Source organism: Vidua macroura, chromosome 23 (assembly GCF_024509145.1).
Source record: "Vidua macroura isolate BioBank_ID:100142 chromosome 23, ASM2450914v1, whole genome shotgun sequence".
In the NCBI taxonomy this organism is placed as follows: Eukaryota; Metazoa; Chordata; class Aves; order Passeriformes; family Viduidae; genus Vidua; species Vidua macroura.
The window spans coordinates 1377826-1395785 of record NC_071593.1 but is presented as its reverse complement, the minus strand read 5'-3'; the positions used below and the strand labels follow the sequence as shown (position 1 = coordinate 1395785).

At 53.3% G+C, this 17960-nt stretch overlaps 2 protein-coding genes across 2 annotated transcripts; one reads left to right on the top strand and one right to left on the bottom strand.

Annotated features, from left to right (window-relative positions):
• The first annotated feature begins 1555 nt into the window (after positions 1-1555).
• On the top strand, positions 1556-7942 carry CASP9 (caspase 9). The gene is made up of 10 exons (XM_053997801.1): positions 1556-1882; positions 2796-3015; positions 3403-3483; positions 3645-3676; positions 4217-4393; positions 5078-5167; positions 5826-5973; positions 6327-6506; positions 6684-6793; positions 7415-7942. Exons 1-10 carry the CDS (start codon positions 1751-1753, stop codon positions 7505-7507), a joined length of 1263 nt encoding a protein of 420 aa, XP_053853776.1. The 5' UTR covers positions 1556-1750; the 3' UTR covers positions 7508-7942.
• Positions 7943-9391: 1449 nt separating this feature from the next.
• Positions 9392-11271, bottom strand: LOC128818440 (chymotrypsin-C-like). The gene is made up of 8 exons (XM_053997802.1): positions 10900-11271; positions 10692-10783; positions 10517-10614; positions 10311-10436; positions 10058-10194; positions 9829-9974; positions 9518-9670; positions 9392-9417 (listed from the first exon to the last, which is right to left on the bottom strand). Exons 1-8 carry the CDS (start codon positions 11159-11161, stop codon positions 9400-9402), a joined length of 1032 nt encoding a protein of 343 aa, XP_053853777.1. The 5' UTR covers positions 11162-11271; the 3' UTR covers positions 9392-9399.
• Between the last annotated feature and the right edge of the window lie 6689 nt (positions 11272-17960).

Here is a 17960-nt window from a genome sequence, read left to right as displayed (position 1 = left end):
AGTATATCGAAGGAAGGAAGGGCGGAAGGAAGGGAGGAAGGGAGGAAGGGAGGAAGGAAGGAAGGAAGGAAGGAAGGAAGGAAGGAAGGAAGGAAGGAAGGAAGGAAGGAAGGAAGGAAGGAAGGATCTGATATCAGTCAGTGGGTGGTGTGACTGCATTGTGCATCCCTTTATTATTGTTATTATTATTGTTATTGTTGTTGCTGTTATTGTTATAATTTACCATTACTACTGTATTTTACTTTATTTTCAATTATTAAACCGTTATTTTCTCAACATACAAGTTTTACTTTGATTCTCCTTCCCATTCCACGGGGTGGGAGGGGAAAAGAAGGGGGGAGTTGAGCAAGTAGCTGCGTGGTGCTTAATTTCCAGCTCTGCTAAACCCACAACAGTTGGCTTAGGGAATGTGGGTTGGATGAAGGGGTGGTGAGGTGGATCAAGGGCTGTCTGGGTGGCAGAGCTTAGAGGGCATCATCCGCTTGGAGGTCTGCAGTCAGTGGCTTCCCCAAAGATCAATACTGGGTCCAGTGTTAATCAGCTTGTTTATCAACGATCTGCACAGAGTGATGGAATGTACCCTCAGCAGGTTTGGTGATGATATGGAAGTGGCTGATCCACCTGAAGGCTGTGCTACCATTCAGCAGGACTTTGAGAAGCTGCAGAATTGGACAGAGAGAAAATGATGCTCAACAAGGGCAGATGCAGGTCCTGCCCCGGGGAGGAGCAACCCCAAGTACCAGCACAGGCGAGGTGACCTGCTGGAGCATCTCTGCAGGAAGGACCTGGGGGTCCCATGGTCAGTGAGCTGTCCTGGAGCCAGCAGAGTGTCCTGGGGGCCAAGAGGCCCTGGGGTGCACTGGGAGGAGCACTGGCAGCAGGTCAGGGAGTGACCCTGCCCCTCTGTCCAGCCTTGGGAGGCACACCTGGAGTGCTGTGTCCAGCCCTGGGCTCCTTGCCAGCGAAGGTGAGGAAGGGCCTGGAGCATCTCCCTTGCTGAGAAAAGGCCGAGGGAGCAGGGGCTATTCAGCCTCGAGAAGAGACACAGCTGGGAGGGGCGCTCATCCCCGTCCCTGTCTGTCCCTGTCTGCAGGGAGCGCTCAGCCTCTGCTCCGGGGGGGCCCAGCAATGGCATAAGAGCGACGGGCAGGAACTGATGCACAGGAAGTTCTATCTGAACATGAGGAAGAACTTCTGTGCTGTGCGGGTGACACAGTGCCTAGAGAGGGTGTGGAGTGTTCATCCCTGGACATATTAAAACACAACACCAAAACACAAAAGGACGGAATCCTGTTTCGTTTGCTCTGGCATGACCCTTCCGGACCACACCAGGGCTCTTCCAGCCTGACTCCGTGTGTGATTCTGGGACTCCGAGGCAGTGGCGCTTCCGGGCAGCGAGCGGCGGTTCCGGGGCTGGGAGGCGGCTCCGGGGTTGGAGCGGCGGCTCCGGGAAGGCACCGGAGGCGGGTCCGAGGCAGAGGGGCGGGTGCGGGGCAGAGCAGCGGGTCCGGGAAGGAGCCTGTGGTGGGTGCGGGCATTGAGCGGCGGTCCCAGGGCTGAGCGGCGGCTCCGGGCATTGAGCGGCACTCCGAGCATTGAGCAGCGGTCCCGGGCATTGAGCGGCTGTTCCGGGCATTGAGCGGCACTCCGAGCATTGAGCAGCGGTCCCGGGCATTGAGCGGCTGTTCCGGGGCTCCGGGCATTGAGCGGTACTCCGGGCACTGAGCGGCGGTCCCGGGGCTCCGGGGCCATGGAGGAGCAGCAGCGGCGGGCGCTGCGGCGCGGGCGGGCCCGGCTGGTGGCGGCGCTGCGGGTGGAACCGCTCTGGGACCCGCTGGAGCAGCACGGGCTCTTCACCCGGCCAATGCTGGAGGAGCTGCAGGTGGGCCAGGGAGCGGGACACTGAGCACCGGGGGTAGCTCGGGGAGGGTCCGTGCTCCCTGCGAGCCGGGGATGGGCACGGCGGGGTAGCTCCTGCGTCCCCTGAGCCCTGGTGACAGGACTGAAGGGTGTCCCCCATGTCTCCTCACCCTGGTGACAGGCTTGAGAGGGGTAGCTCCATGTCCTCTTGGGCCCAAAGGGGGAACCCGTGTCCCCTGAGCCTGAGAGGTCAGGGGGTGGCCCCCAAGTCCCCTCACTCTAGGGACAGACGTGGGTGGGATTGTCCTGTGTCCTCTCAAGTCCAAGGGAGACTCCAGGTCCCTCCACTCTGCTGACAAGCTCATAGGGGAACTCCATGTCCCTTTAGTCCTGGTGACAAGTGCAAAGGGATGGCCCTGTGTCCCCTCACTCTGATGAGAAGGCCTGGCATTGGTCCTTGTGCAGATAAGATGTTTGAGAACTGCCTTCCCCCACTTGTCCCTTCTTGTCCCCAGCCCAGCCAGTGCCAGGTGTAGGGGTTTCTCTTTGTGTCCCCATCCCAATCTGATGACACTCTTAAGGTGTTCTTGTTTCCTTTCTTGGTTACAGGTGACAGGCCTGGGGGTTTTTACCCCATCTTACACACTGGTGACAGTCCAGGGGTGCCTGTTTGTCCCCAGGGGCCAGACTTGGGGTGCTCCCTTTCCCCCTTTCCCTCTAGATTCTTCATTGGGCTGGGTTTCCCAGCTGTGACCATTGTTGTTGGAGGGAGGTCAGGGCTGGGGCTCTGGTGGGGGTCTCTGACTATTTCTACTGGATTTTGCTGTTGTTTACCCCGTGTCCGTGTCCTGGGTGCGGATTCCTCTGCTCAGAACGGTCGGAAGGGCTGCCCAGGCACTGCATGAACCCCTGTTGTGGGTTTTTCTCCTCTGCAGAGCGCTGGCAGCCGAGGAGAGCAAGCCCGGCAGCTGATCATTGACCTGGAGACTCGAGGGAAGCAGGCTTTCCCTGCCTTCCTCTCCATCCTGCGGGACACTGGGCAGGGCCACCTCGCTGAGATGCTGATCCAGGAGTGCGAATCCTGGACGGTGCCACCGCAGCTGCCGGACCTGCGGCCCGTGGAGCTGGAGCTGCAGGAGGAAAAACAGTGTAAAAGTCAGTGCTGAGGGTGTGGTGTGTGTTTGGCAAACAGCAGCATGGAAGGTGGCAGCTGGGATCCCTCTCACTGTGGGCAAGAGTCCAGGAAGTCACGATTTTTATTATCCTGGTAGAGGTGACTGTTGGGAGAATCATGGAATCCCAGAATGGTTTGGGTTGGAAGGGACCTTAAAGCTCATCTCATTCCACCCCCTGCCATGGGCAGGGACAACTTCCACTATCCCAGATTGCTCCAAGCCCTGTCCAACTTGGTCTTGAACACTGCCATGGATGGGGAGCCTCTCCACAGCAACCTCTCGGGGCAGCCTGTATGTCCTGCTTTTCAGCAGTGGAGCCATTTGAGCTTGGACTCATCCTCTGTATTTTTGTCCCATGCCATTACAGATGTGATCCCTCACGAACATTTGTCTATCCCAGTCCAAGCCGAGAGTGAAAGACCTCAAATGCCTCCTGTGCTGACCCGGGGTAAGCCACATTCCACTTCTAGAGCCACAGCATGCCAGAGGTTTGTTTCCAGTGTGGTGGGAAGGGGAAATTAATATGTGGTGGGAAAGACATGAACTCTAGGAGTGTGGTCTTGTTGTGGAGTGTAGTGAACTGAATCCTGTGTCTGTTTTGTGTTGTAGGTTCAGCTGTTGACAAGAGGAGCTGTGATCAGGTTAGTATTTGAGAAGGCTGAAAGTGTTCCCTACTAGGTAAAAGCTCTGTGCCTCATGGGTGACTCCACAAAATGTTTCTGGAGGAGCTGGATCTCACTTTGTCCTATCTGAGCAATTGCTCCAAGGCTGTAACAGAGACGATGGTCTTAGAGTGGATCAGTCATTAACCAGATCCTCCTTAAGATTGTCACAGCAATAGCATAAATTCTTGGCTCCTTTTGGTGAGGTTTGATGATGATGCCTAAAAGAATTTCCCAGAAATTTCAACTTGCTGTTGGACATGCTACAGATAAAGCAGCAGCCAGGTTTCCACAAAGGCTTCCCCCAGTGTAGTGGGTTGCTTCTTGTTCCTGGCTGCTGATGAGAAGATGTGTGTGGAGAAAGGGTGCTCCTACCCATCCCTAGGACTAGAGAAATTTAAAAAGCTGTGAAATGAGCCACTTTAAGGACTCCCATTCCTCACTGGCATTGTATCCTGCTGGATTAGCCAGCAGGCACTTGGAATAAGAGGGAGTTTAATTGTGACGTGTCCCTGCCAGGATTATGAGATGAAAGCGGATCCCTGTGGACACTGCCTGATCCTCAATAACGTCAATTTCTCCAGAGACTCGGGTCTGTCCACCCGAGAAGGCTCTGACATCGACTGTGAGAAGCTGGAGAGGCGCTTCAAGGCCTTGTGCTTCACCATCCTGACCCGGAGGGATTTGAAAGCTCAGGTGAGGCTGGTTACGTCCTGCTGACACGAGGGATGAAAGGCGAGTCCCTGGAAGTGATGGGAATGCTTTAGGGGGTGTGCCTTGTGTTTTGGCAGCACACTAAAAACCTCCCACAAAGAAACAATGAACCATTTGCATCCTCTTACTTTATTGTTGCACTGCAATTGCAGAAGGGGACAGGACCTTGCACATTTTCATCTTACTGCGTGAATGTTGAATCCTGGTTGGGATTTGTAGGGATTTGGTGAGGCTGTGTTTTTGGGATAGCTTGGACAGCTGTGTCATGTCTATCTGTGCCATCCTTGGCCGTTACTGGAAGTGTCGGGGAACTTGATCATCTGAAAGTAGAACATGGTTCTCTGCTCACCCACCAGCTCCCAGGCAGAAGCAGTGGATTTCATCAGATAAATCGTGTGGAAATGTGCTTTGGTTTGTGGTGCTGTGTTGTAAAGAGCGTAGAGAGGTGAGAAATCTGTGTGATTAAAGCAGCCAGTGTTAAATAAGGGCAGAGATGCAGAAATACTCACTCTCTGCCAATGGCTTTTGCCAGCTGTACTTGGGGCTCATGCTATCCTGTGGCAGAGATTGACCGGATCCATGGCAGTGCAATTAGAACAGGGCCTGGCAGTAACCTGTGGCTGAGATATGGTTCAAGAGACTCTCATTGTGACATTTTCCACACAGGAAATGGTGTTGGAGCTGCTGAAGCTGTCACGGCAGGACCACAGTGCTTTGGACTGCTGCATTGTGGTCATCCTTTCCCATGGCTGTCAGGTGGGTTTGTCCCATCTCTCCCTTTGTTCTATGGCATGGGTTAATTCCTTGTCCTGTGGTCTCACATAGGGTGAGAGGGAATGGTCTGTCAACCTTGTTCTGCCATTGCAGTACATTTTAAAGAGTTACACCCTTATTCTGGGTTAAAGAAAACAGGAGCTTCTCTGGCGTGGTCTGATCCAGTGGTGCCAGTGGACAAGTGTTTTCTGTTTTGGAAGTTGGGGCTAATAATTTGTAACTGCAGGGAGGTCTCACTCAGCCTCATGCTGTGGTGATTCAGTCCTTGCCGTTCTCCAGCTCTGACAGGGAGATGCTATTAGCAGTAAAACCTGTTTATTCCAAGTCAGTTCTTGAAAGATGAGGAGAGGCATTCTTAGGAAAATGGTGTATGGTATGTGCCCGTTGCACCAGAGGATGAAGAACTCCTTTGCTGGAGGACGTGGGATATGAATTGGGTAACAGAAGTTGGATTGCTGGGTTTTAGTGCATTTCAAATGTCTCCTGGATGTCCCCTCACCCTGTCATGGCTGCAGGGATTCCCACAAACACCAGGATTTGTTCTGGTACCTTTATGCCATGAAGCACCTGACGGGAAACGGGCTCCCTCGGAACTGGCCTTGCCTTCCGTGTCACTAGTTCCTGCATTTTCCTCTTGCAGACAAGCCATATTCAGTTTCCTGGAGGCATTTACGGAACGGATGGAAAACCCATTCCCATAGAAAAGATTGTGAACTATTTCAATGGGTCCAATTGCCCGAGTTTGAGAGGAAAACCCAAACTGTTCTTCATCCAGGCCTGTGGTGGAGGTGAATCTTTGTGTTGGCTCCGGTAGCGTTGGGCTGCAGAGATGTCAAGCTGTGGCTTTGGCTCCCTTTCTGTTCATTGACTGCCCCACTCTCCAGCTGTCTTCTCATACCAGCTGCCTCTTGTCTTACTATGTTCTGAGAGGCTGCTCCAGCTCTTCATACACAGTGAGAAATTTTGTATAAACTACCAATTACTTTGACTCAACTGGTGCAGCGGATCAGCCAGAAAGCCTTACTTTGTTCTAGGGCCTTTGTCCTTTTCTTTCCCCATCTTTTCTTAACGTCGGATGTACAACTGTGAATCTCTTGGGTGGGATGAACATCAGGAGCTGTCTTGTTGCTGCTTTTTTCAGAACAAAGGGATCAAGGCTTTGTAGTGGATTGTGATTCGCCTGAAGAGGAAGCTCCTGGGGATTCCTTGGAATCGGATGCGATCCCGTTTCGGGTTCCATCGGATAGCGTGTGTGAGCCCGATGCCATTGCCAGTTTGCCCACACCTAGCGACATCTTGGTTTCCTACTCAACTTTTCCAGGTGAAACAGCCTATGCAAATCCTTTTCTGAGCATGGGGAATTAGCAAAACAGTCAGAGCTTCATGGCCAAAGATGGGGGCAATTCAGGACAACCCAGCTCTGTTGGAGCAGCAGGAACTTGTTGGGATGAGAGCAGCAGATGGGTTTTGGCATAACATTCTCCTTCTTTCTCTGAAGGTTTTGTCTCCTGGAGGGAGAAGTCGAGTGGCTCGTGGTATGTGGAAACGCTGGACAGTGTGCTGGAGCAATACGCCCATTCAGAAGACCTGCTCAGCATGTTAGTGAGGGTAAATGTCTTTTTTGTTCTGCTTTTTGTTGATAAAGGAAATAGTCAGGGGTATGATCAGTTGGGGCATAGAGGCCTACACTCAAAAAAGGAGTGAGGATATTGAGTATTGAGTTTAGGGATGGGCTCATTGGAGGTACTGCAGAGAGGTTTAATTACAAAGAAAGTGTCTGGCCTCAATCTGCCAAAAATCACTGGAGGTTTCTCCAGCGAGGAGTAATCTTGGCAATACAGGCTTTAATCCTTCTGAAGAAATGGCTAAAAAATGTCATGGCTTGTCCTGTCCAAGCTGATGAGATTTGGGTGCTCCTGTAAGCTTGTTCTGGGGATGGAGGAGCACAATGCACAGGGATATGGAATGAGTCTGGCTAATCAACATCTTCCTTTGTGTGCCTTGTTGACTCAATATTGCCAAAGTTGTGTACAAGTGTAGATGCCCCAGATACTTTTTCTGTTCTCCATGGGTAGGAGAAAAGTCCAATGTGGAGGGAGAGAGGAATTACAGAATCACCTTGTTGTTTTCTGGTTGTTGCGGTGCTTCTTTGGCCACCTTGGCGTGGCAGCCATTGATTCCAAGGGATGGGAAGAGCATCCTGTTCCTCAGCCTCTCTTCTATTCCCAGGTGGCACACGCTGTCTCTGCCAAGGGGAGGTACAAGCAGATCCCAGGATGTTTCAATTTCCTCCGTAAAAAATTCTTCTTCATGTGCCGCTGACACGCGGGCTCCGAGCCCCCTGCCAAGCACTGGAGATTCTTCCTGTGGCTGAATGAAATCTGTGCCCACCATGACTTGGTGTTAGTGCTCCCTGTGGATTTTGTCTGTGTGTCCAGGTGTTTGTCTGGAGAAATGTGATCCGCGAGTGCTGGCTTTGCCATGGAGCGGAGATGAGATGGACATTGTGCTGTGCCAATGGGAGATGTTGTGGATGGAGCAGGAAGTCCCTTTGCTGGAGAACAGAGCCAGAGGAGAGCACTTCTGGCACGGTCACCCTTGGCCTCAGTGTTTTTCTTTGCTGATTGTGATATTTGTGTCCTGTGCTGCCCAGGTGACTGATTGATGGGACTAGGGTGTGATGTTCAAGTGAAAAAGGATGAGTTTTGCAGCCAATGTTTCTAATAAATGCAATTAAAGAGCAAATCTTTAGCTGTATTCCCTTGTCTGTTCCATCTCCTCATGGTCATTTTAGCACCTTCTGAAGGCTCCTCTGAAGTGGGAAGAGTAGGAACCTTCACTCATGCGTCTGCTGCTCTGTGTGGCCATTTACAATGTGGCTGTGCCAGCCTATGGAGCATCCTGCTCCTTTTGAGGAGTCAGTCAGGAGTTACTGCAGGAAACTGATGAGGATTCACTGAAATACCAGTGCTGATGTAAAGTCCTTAAGGAGCTGCTGCGGTGATGGCTTTGGGTCAGAAATCCTACATCTGTGTTGGATTTTGAGGGGGGAAAGCAACCTTGGAGCCACCCTTGGGAGATGCAGAGGCTTTATGGTAGGTTTGTGCTGAGGGGTGCTTGGGGATTCCCGGGGAATCTGGGGATATCCAATCTGCTTTTGCAGTCACTGAGTATTTCCACGCTCCTTTGGGAGCATTTCAGGTACTTTGAGGGTGCTGCAGGAGGAAGCCAGAGCTGCCTGAGCACCCCAAGGAGGGTCCAGCTGGAGCTGGGGTGTGGCTGTGATGGTCTTGTGTGTGCTCAGGTGTTTGTGAGAGCTCATGGTTGTATCATTTTCTATTCCCCTTCTCCATCCCCCAGGAGAGTGGGGCTCTGGGCTGCCCTGTCCCATGTTGTCCAGTTTTGTACAGAGCATCTGGATGTGCAGGTGACCCCAGGGCCGATCCCATCTCCCCTGGACCTGCTCTCCTTCAGGAAAGGTGACCCTGCACTCTTCCCCTTGTTTATTTCCCCACTTCCCTCACTAAGGAAGCGTTGGGACTGGGGTTGGGGTGACTTTGAGTACAGCCTTGTCCCTCTCCTTTCCATGACATGGATTACAGTGGCTGCTCCTTCCCCAGGGCATCCCTGGCAGAGGTGAGAACAGAGTGGGAGCACTCTGGGAGCACAGGTGGTGGAGGGAACGTGGTGGGGCTGCAAAATGACCCTCAGGACAACCCAGTTACCTCAACACTCCTATTATAAGTCTGCTGCCATCAAATAGCCCAGTTACCAGCCAGTTAAGTAGGAAGATCCCCTGAAATATCCCAGCACCAGCCAAAACACCTAAAAACTCCTTGGGCTAACTAGGGGCCCTATAGCCCCTCCCCAAGTTCCCTAGAGGCCCCCCGGCCCACCAGGCCAGATTCCAGCCGCTATCCCATCAAACCACCAGTCAAGCCTTGAACCCTTTGGCTTGGCAATGGCCATGGATCTGCTCCTAGCTGGGAGGACCTTGTGAGGTCTCTGCCCACCTTAGGCTCCCCAGGAGCCTGCCCAGCCTCACTGCACAATGTGGGGGCTCTCCCCAGCACACAGGCAAAAGCCCAGGACCACAAGCCCAGATCACAAACCCTCTGGTTTTGCTCCACTGTGTCCCCTCGAAAGAACCACGTGAGACCAATTTAGCACTATTGCCTTTATCACACTCAATGCTTGTGCTCCATGCTGTGTCCTCAGTTCGTGCTCATTTTCTGCCAAAGAAAGACATGGAGAGGCTCATGATGAAACTGCTGGCAGGGCAGGGGCAGTGTGGACAAACCCCTGTGTGGGGGCAGAGGAAGGGGCACCCACCTCGTTGATCCAGTCGATGTAGGCGGACACCCGGGTGAAGACTGTCGGCTTCCCCTTCAGGTTGCAGCTCCGGCTGGAGCCGAAGCTGACGATGCCCTCCACCTCCCAGCTCCCATCATCGCGCTGGCAGTTCAGGGGGCCCCCAGAATCACTCTATGTGGAGAGACACTCTGTACCATGGCTCCTGGGCACCCTGCCAACACTCCCCTCATCCCTCCTGGCCATCCACCAACACGGCTCCATCCCCTCTCCCCCCAGTGCCCACGGTTCCACACCATTTGGGCACCACCACGTGTGGTGCCCACACTCACGTTGCATCCAGAGACGACGCCATCACCGCCGGCGCACACCATGGTCTCGGACACAAGGTCGCCCCACCAGTCCCAACTGGAGCAGGTCTCATAGTCCACCACGGGCAGCAGAGCCTGCTGCAGGATGTCGGCCAGGGGCCCGTTGGCTGCAATGACAGCCAAAGCTCGTACCTCACACCCTGTGCCTGCATCCCCTTCCTGGGGACCCTCCTGGGGACACCCCACTTACTCCTCATGCTTCCCCAGCCGGTGACATAGCATGGGTAGTTGTTGGGCAGGGTCTTATCAGCAGCCGGCAGGCAGGCAGCACGGATGGTGTCAGTCTCCTGCACCTCCTCTGCCAGCTTGACCAGGGCAATGTCATTGCTGCAAGGAGACAGGAACCATGGTCCCTGGCCATGAGAACAGGGTCCCTGGCCACAGGGAAAAGGGTCCGGGGTCACACCACCCACGACCCACTCCCGATGCACCGCATCCCCTACATGAGGTAGTAGGAGTCCCAGTCCTCATGGACGATTATCTTCTCCACAGCCATGGCCACAGAACCAGGCTCATCAGCCTCTGACACGTCCTGCCTGCCCAGCGCCACACGGTAGGTCATGGAAGAGCTGCCAGGGACAAAGGGGGATCAGTGCCCACAGATATCTTACCTCCATGGCACAGATGCCCCCAGCAGCCCAACACCCACCTGATGCAGTGGGCAGCTGTCAGCACCCACTGCGGGGCAATGAGGGTCCCGCCACAAACGTGGCTCCAGGACCCAGAGTGGCGGTACTGCAGCGAGATCTGCGAGGGCAGAGGCGCAGGGTCAGAGCAGGAATGTCCCCATCCCTGTCCCCATGCCCGTCCCTGTGCCCCCTCACCTGCCATGGCCAGCTGTGGGCTACAGCGTCTTCACCGCCCACCACGCGGGAGTGCAGCTGTGGTGGCACGGCCGGCTGACCGCATCCATAGGCTGTGTGACACCCGGCAAAGGGACATCAGAGGCTGCCTGTGCCCGTGCCCAGGGCCAGGGCAGGCCCCACGGTCATGTCCTCCCTGCCCTGACCCTTCTCCATCCCCTGCGCCTACCGTAGCCCAGCAGCACAACGAGACAGACGGCTCCCAGCATGGTTGTGTGGAGGAAAGGTGCTGCGGTGGGGCTGCTCACCCTCTTATAGTGTCTGGACTGCTGGGGACCTTGGAGTGTCCCTGCCTGTGACTGACACGTGGGGACTGTCCCACGCTGTGGGCACAGGGGTTCCTCAGCCCCATTGCCCTCTCTTATCGCACTCACCGTCCCGCCTGGGAATGGCCACATCTGCCTGTCATGTGCTGGCACCATGCTGGACATGATGGGGACACCTGGCCCTGCTCTGGGAATGGGCAGGGTCCCTTTTGGGCACAGCTGTTGGGCAGCCCCCCACCCTTGGTGCTGTCAGTGCCGTGCTGGGCAGCCCTGCTGCCCCCCTGTGCTGAGCACTGACTCCCCCTGGATACTTCCTGCCCCCAGCCCCTCAGTCCCCCAGGGATAAGGTGTAGTATTCACATGTCCTCTGAACAGAGAATCACTTCGCTTTCTCACGATTTCTCCTGAAAGAAGCTGTTACAGAAGCAGAGAAAAGAGAATCAAAACAATGCTTATCTCATTTGCTGCTCCTGAGTTTGTGCACATGTGGAATGTGTTATGGAGATTGTTTACCCAAGGTGATTGCTTGATTGGATTCTGGTGCTGGTGTTTTGGATTGATTGACCAATTAGATCACATCTGTGTCGAGACTCTTGGCAGAGAGGGTCATGCGTTTTTCTAGTTGGTTAGTAGGGATATAGTTCTTATCAGTGTAATATAATCTTAGTATAATATAGTATAATAAAGTAATTAATTAGCCTTCTGATATCATGGAGTTCTGCGCATCATCAGTCCTGCGTCGGGGATCGCAGCACCGATAAGTGGTGAACCCCGACGTTGGCTGTATCCTAGGCTGAAGAACCTGGACTCTGATGGTTCGGGCAGAGTTTGCAGCCAAGGCTGAACACAAGAGGCAAACACGGACGAAAAATCAAAACTCCACAATTCCAATAAAGATTTATAGGGGCGGTATGTTTAGTACAGCGCTGGGCACATGTGGTGATTGTTCCCCTTCAAAAGACATGCGTGCCCCTGAGAACTCCCGATCCCTTTTTATTCTTCCTTACTAGTTTACATATGCATAGAGTTTCACAATAGGTTCATGCATATTCGTTCTACTGATTTCACGTTACACCTACAGCTAGTTAAACTTGTAGCCAGTTTTTTATCCGAAAGTACAGAAAGAACTCCTGGGTCACCCTGCCCCATCTGTTTCAAGGTTCGAGGAGCATCTCTTATCTCTTCAACTTGGAAATTTGCATTCCTTCTCCTCAGCTGGGGTAGTTTTACTAGTACCAGAGTTACCAGACTAAATAGCATATTTCACATATACTAGCAAGCTACTAATTCAAAGTGGCACATTTCACCTAAATCCAAATGGATTTGTACCCTGTTAAATTTTCACTCTGTTTCAAGAGGATCTGCTGAACCCTCTCAGAAGGCGCATCCGGAAACCCGTTGAAAAGTCCTGCTTGCAACTGGACACCGCCTGCTTTCCCCGGAGAGGTACTGATGACCTTTCCTGCATTTCCCTAGAGTAGACCCGGCCTCATCTGACCGTGTTGGGCCCTGTAGCCTTAGAGGCTGGGCTGGGGAAAGCTCTCCCAACAATAGCACTGCCCTCGACCTGGGGTGGGCTTGAGTTTGGGAAGAGATGTCTGCAGATTTGTGCACCTGATTTTCCTATCACTTTGGCACTGTGGAGAGCTCTGCTTCAACAGCACAGCATTCTTGTGTCACATGAGGCTCTCTACGACTTCTTTGAATGGGCAAGAGGTCATGGCTTCTCCATGGGCATGGATTCCTCCTGGGGTCCATGGGCCTGGGACTCCCTGGGTGTTTATCTTTTGGGGGAGTTCAGCCAAACTGGGAAAATCCATTGACAACTGCCAACCTGGGTGCTGCTTTTCAGATTTGTGAGGGGGAAGAACACCCCTTGGGAGAGTGTATTTGACTCGGTCAGCACCTCCGGCTTGGACATGGAGGAGCGTCTCTCCCCGGGTGGGTGCCCATCAGCCCACCTGCCACAGGCAGCAGGAGAATAGTCCGTTCAAGGACAGAAACTGTTGGTTCCCATTCCTCCTGCGATGCAGGGGGGGGGGCAGCTTTGCCCATGCCACAGCCAGAGCACTTTTCTTCTGTGTCCCTGGAGCATGCACAGAGAGGACTGAAGCCTTCAGCAGCTCCACTTCCTCGATCAACAATTGTTCTGAGTGGAGCTGTGGTGCCTTCTGCCCCAATGCCTTCTCTAGCGGAAGAGGGACCACCACCTCCTTGTCCGCCCGCCCCGGGACCGAGAGAAACCCCTGTCGTTATGGTGGTGGCACTGCCCGCTGTCGTGCCTCCTGCGCCGACTACCACCGCGCCAGCAGAGACTGTTGAAGCGGCTCTGCTCTGCCACCCACCACCTCCTCCTCCACCTCCTCCTCCTGTGGTGTGTGGATCAGCCCCGCCGCTGGATTCTCCTCCTCCTGTGCAGCGGGAGGGTGTGGGGCAGCCCTTGCCACCTGCAACCAGCCCAGATCCCCCTCCTGCGCAACGGGAGGGTGCGGAGGTGCCCCCACCGCTGACCAAGGGGGCCGGTTCCGTACCAGCGGTCGGCAGCCTCATGCTGGAAGGCGCATCCAGCCCGCCTGTTCAGAGCCTGCAGCCAGCCCCCCTGCAGCGTGGCCGGCAATTGATTCATCGGTGGCAGTGCCTGCGGTGCCGGCCGAGGACCTCTCCTTGCCGGCTCTGCCGCTGCAGCCTGAAGCCGGTTCACCATCAGCGGCTCTGCTCTGCGCTCCGCCACCTCCGGCCAGCTCGGCTCCCATTCAGGATGCGAGTTGTGATGCTGAGGGGATTCCCAGCCCGCCTCACCGCTCCTGGATGTCTCGCCCCCTGCTGATCCCATCGGGTCGCCAGGCACCGTGGACGGCGACAGCGACGTGCACCAGTAGCCTGGCTCCGCGCAGGGGCGTGCCTCTGCAGCTGAGCGCCAGCCCGATCATGCTGTGGGATCTGAAGATTCCTCTGCGGACCACACCTCCCCTGCCCTGCTTCGGAGCACCCCGTGCGTCCCGCTCCTGTTCGTGAAGCGGAAGGAGCGGGATCCCGTGGCTTGATCCACGGCTGGGAGGGGCGGGGGGAGGGCGAAATGCCAGAGGAATTGCCGAGGCACTGGCACCATGGTGGGGTCGGGCAGTGAAAAAAAGGTTGGAATGGATCGCCCATCTGTGGGTGAGCGTGGGCTGTCCCAGGGACCCCAGGTCGAGGAGCCCCAAGTGACACCAGTGAGAAGCTGGGCGGAGGGGACAGACAGAATGACTCTGGGCCCGGCGAATGGGCAAGGTCCCCCGCCCCGCCCACTGTCAGGTCTGGGCTTCTTGGCCAGCCCACCCAGACTGGGTCCTCCGCCTCTCCCATTGCCGGGTTTGGGTTCCTTGGCCCGCCCACACGGGCTGGGTCTGCCACCCCGCCCAGCACCGCTGGGTCCTAAGGCCCGCCCCTCCTGCTGGCCTTTCTGGAAAAAAAAAAAAAAAAAATCCAAAACAAAAGTTGGAAATGAGCTACCAGCTCAAAGTACTGGAAAGCCACGAGTCAGCCTCGGCCCAAGTGGTTGAATTAAGGGCTGTGGCCATGGCATTCTGGAGATTTTCTCAGTGCTGCTGAATTTGGTGGTGGTTTTTGCACAGAAAGGGTATTTCTGCAAACCATCCAATTAGAGCTTGGGCTGTGGCCAGGTCCTGAGTCTATCTGGATGGGGATGATTGATGATAAACCCAGATGTTTTCTGCATGCAAGTCAAGGGGATGTGGACAATCATGATCTGGAGATGATTTCCAGCTCTGCTGATTTGAGGTTTATCAGCTGTTGCAGACTTTGGGATGACAGTCAGTGTTTTAGTTTTGCTTCATAATTATATGATGTCACATCTGATGGCTTTCTAGTAGTTGTTAGTAACTTTACTCAGCTGTTCTCTGTTTCAGGATTCAGCAGTTCTCTGTTTCAGGACCGAGAAGGACCTTCAAGGATGTCAAAGATCAACATCTCCAGTCAATGGACCTTCTCCTGAAACTCAGCTGTTTGGACTTGAAACAATGAGCATTCTTTGCATTGTTGTTTGGTTTTCTTATATTGTAGCCCTCGTTTTAGTGAAATGCTAGAAGTAGATGTTCTGCAGGTAAAGAATCTCTTTGATCATTCTACGTCAGCATCTGATTGAGGTTCTGATTGACAACCAGCAAATTGCTAAGGGAACCTCTCGAGCTGCATTCGTTCTCTCTTCTGCAAGGACCTAGCAGAAGAATTGCAAATGCAGCTCCTTTTCTTTTTATTATAATAAACAGGGGGAGATGTAGTATTCACATGTCCTCTGAACAGAGAGAGACTTAGCTTTCTCAGGATTTCTCCTGAGAGAAGCTGTTACAGAAGCAGAGAAAAGAGAATCAAAACAATGCTTATCTCATTTGCTGCTCCTGAGTGTTGGGGAAGATGAAGTAGCAAGGCCCTATAAATATGATGGCCTGGCAAAAGAATCAGAGAATACAGATATTGAGATGAAAACAAGGTTTGAAATACCAAACCTTAATCACTGAGCATCTCGAAAACAATAATGCAGCCAAGCTGAAAGCAATCCCCCCTTTCTGATAGATCCTAAGGTCAAATGGAATGTCCTGTCTCACCCCCCAATGTATGGTTCATCCCATACCTGTAACCCTCACCTGAAGTATCAGGTATCTGTAACCCCATTGGCCCAAGTCCTGTCCCAGCCCACCTTGAAGCCCCCTGATAAGGTGTGGCCGAGGGACCAGACGCTCTCTCTTGGACCTTCCTGCTGGGACGCCAACCTGGCACCATCTCTCTCTCTCTCTCTCTCTCTCTCTCTCTCTCTCTCTCTCTCTCTCTCTCTCTCTCTCTCTCTCTCTCTCCCCCCCCTCTCTCTCTCTCCCCCCCCCCTCCCCTCCCAGGGCCTGCCACGAGTTGCGGCTAGCAACTCTAAGCAGGGCCCTTCATCCTTTACAATAAACCATATGCTCTAAAGACCGGGCTTCAGAGATCCTTCGTCACCACCCATCCAAACCGTCCTGGAGTCCAGCAGTCCCGGCACTGAGTTTGTGCACATGTGGAATGTGTTATGGAGATTGTTTACCCAAGGTGATTGCTTGATTGGATTCTGGTGCTGGTGTTTTGGATTGATTGACCAATTAGATCACAGCTGTGTTGGGACTCTTGGCAGAGAGGGTCACGGGTTTTTCTAGTTGGTTAGTAGGGATATAGTTCTTATCAGTGTAATATAGTGTAATACAATTTTAATATAATATAGTATAATAAAGTAATTAATTAGCCTTCTGATATCATGGAGTTCTGTGCATCATCATTTATGTGTTGGGGATCGCAGCACCGATAGATAAGATGCTCCCTTTCCCGAAATGCTCATCACTGGGTGTCTCTGAGTCCCTGTCAGTGTTTGTTCACCTTGTGCACCCATCCTTGGCATGTCTGGGTGCATGTTCTTGGCTGCTGCCTTGGCTGAGGCATCATCTTGTATGCCGGTGGCACATTCTGTGCTTGGGAAAGCCGGGGGGGCGTTTGGCTGTGCCATGTATGACTCCAAAGTGCATGCGTGAGGATTTGGGTGGCTTTTTGTCCCAGACTGATGAGCAAGATGTATTCTATTGCCATCTGTGTAGCAGTTGTCTTCTGTTAAGTGGGCAGTTTTCCTTATCTCTTCCACAACCAATCCTCTCTCAGGGCGACATCTGCTGATAATGGGCTATTGAATGACACTGGTGACTGATAAGAACTAGAACATCCCACTGTGAGATGCTCTACCCAGAGGGAGAAACCAAGCATTCCTATCTGGATATAATCTGGGTTTTGGGGACATCAGAGGCAGCCTTTCCACAGGTTCCCAAGAGGAACAGCTGGGGTTTTCCACTGGACTTTCAGAAGAAGACTACACCCTTCTACAGGATCACTGCTCCGACAGAACCACATCTGCCACTCCAGGACTGCAGCCACTCCAATTTGGACTGCTACCAACATGCTGGCCAAAGGGGTGTCAGGTTGTATTCTGACTCTGTCTGTGGTTTTTCTTTTGTATTATTGCATGTATTTTGTTTCTTTTTCCTTTTCCTAATAAATTGTATTTCTGACTTGGTGTCTCTCACTGGTTTTGCTTTCAAACTAGAACACTTTTGCTTTGCTTTATGTTGTCATTTTAGATTGTTGTGTTTTTGGTTTGAAGTTGCAGAAGTTTATTTTAGGGGTGTTTTTTTTGTATGTTTGGCTGGTGGTGGGTACCCCAGGGCAGTGGTGGGGGTCAGTACCCACATGTGGCTGGAGAAGAGCACCTGGACATTGGTGGCTACTTCTGTCAGAGGGAACCAGGGACACACAAGCAGCACAAGGGGGTCCAGCAGGAGCTGGGATGGCCTTGCCTCTGCCCAGGGTTTTCCAAGAGCTCAGTGGTACATGTGACCCCTTGCCCACCCCCCTGCAGTGTGAGATTCTGGGTTGCCCTGTCCTGTGCTGGCTACTTCTGCACAGAGCACCTGTGTGTACAGGTGGTGCTGGGGCTGATCCCATCTCCCCAGGACCTGTTTTCCTTTGGGAAAGGTAACCCTGCACTCTTCCCCTTGTTTATTTCCCCAGTTCTTTCACCAAGGGAGCCTTGGGACTGGTGTGTCCCATGGGCTGGGTGTGCAGGGAGATGTTGCTTGACTTTGGGCAGAGATGGCTCCATCTTGTCCTTTTCCTTCTTCCATGATGTGGACTGCAGTGGCTTGTCCCTTCTTGGGACAACCTTGGTGGAGATGAGCGGGGCAGGAGCACTGCAGTGGCACAGCTGTGGTGTTGGGGTGTGTGGTGGAGCTGAAAGACAGTGGGGGCTCAGGAAGAGATGGGGAAATGCTCTTTTGGGCTTACTCCATGGGCCTCTCTGCTCTTCTAATTCATCCTTGTGTTTCAGTGCTGGATGCCTGTCTTGGTATGAAAAGCCAGGTGTCTGCTAAGAAAGGCAGGAGCCTCCCCTGAAATGGAA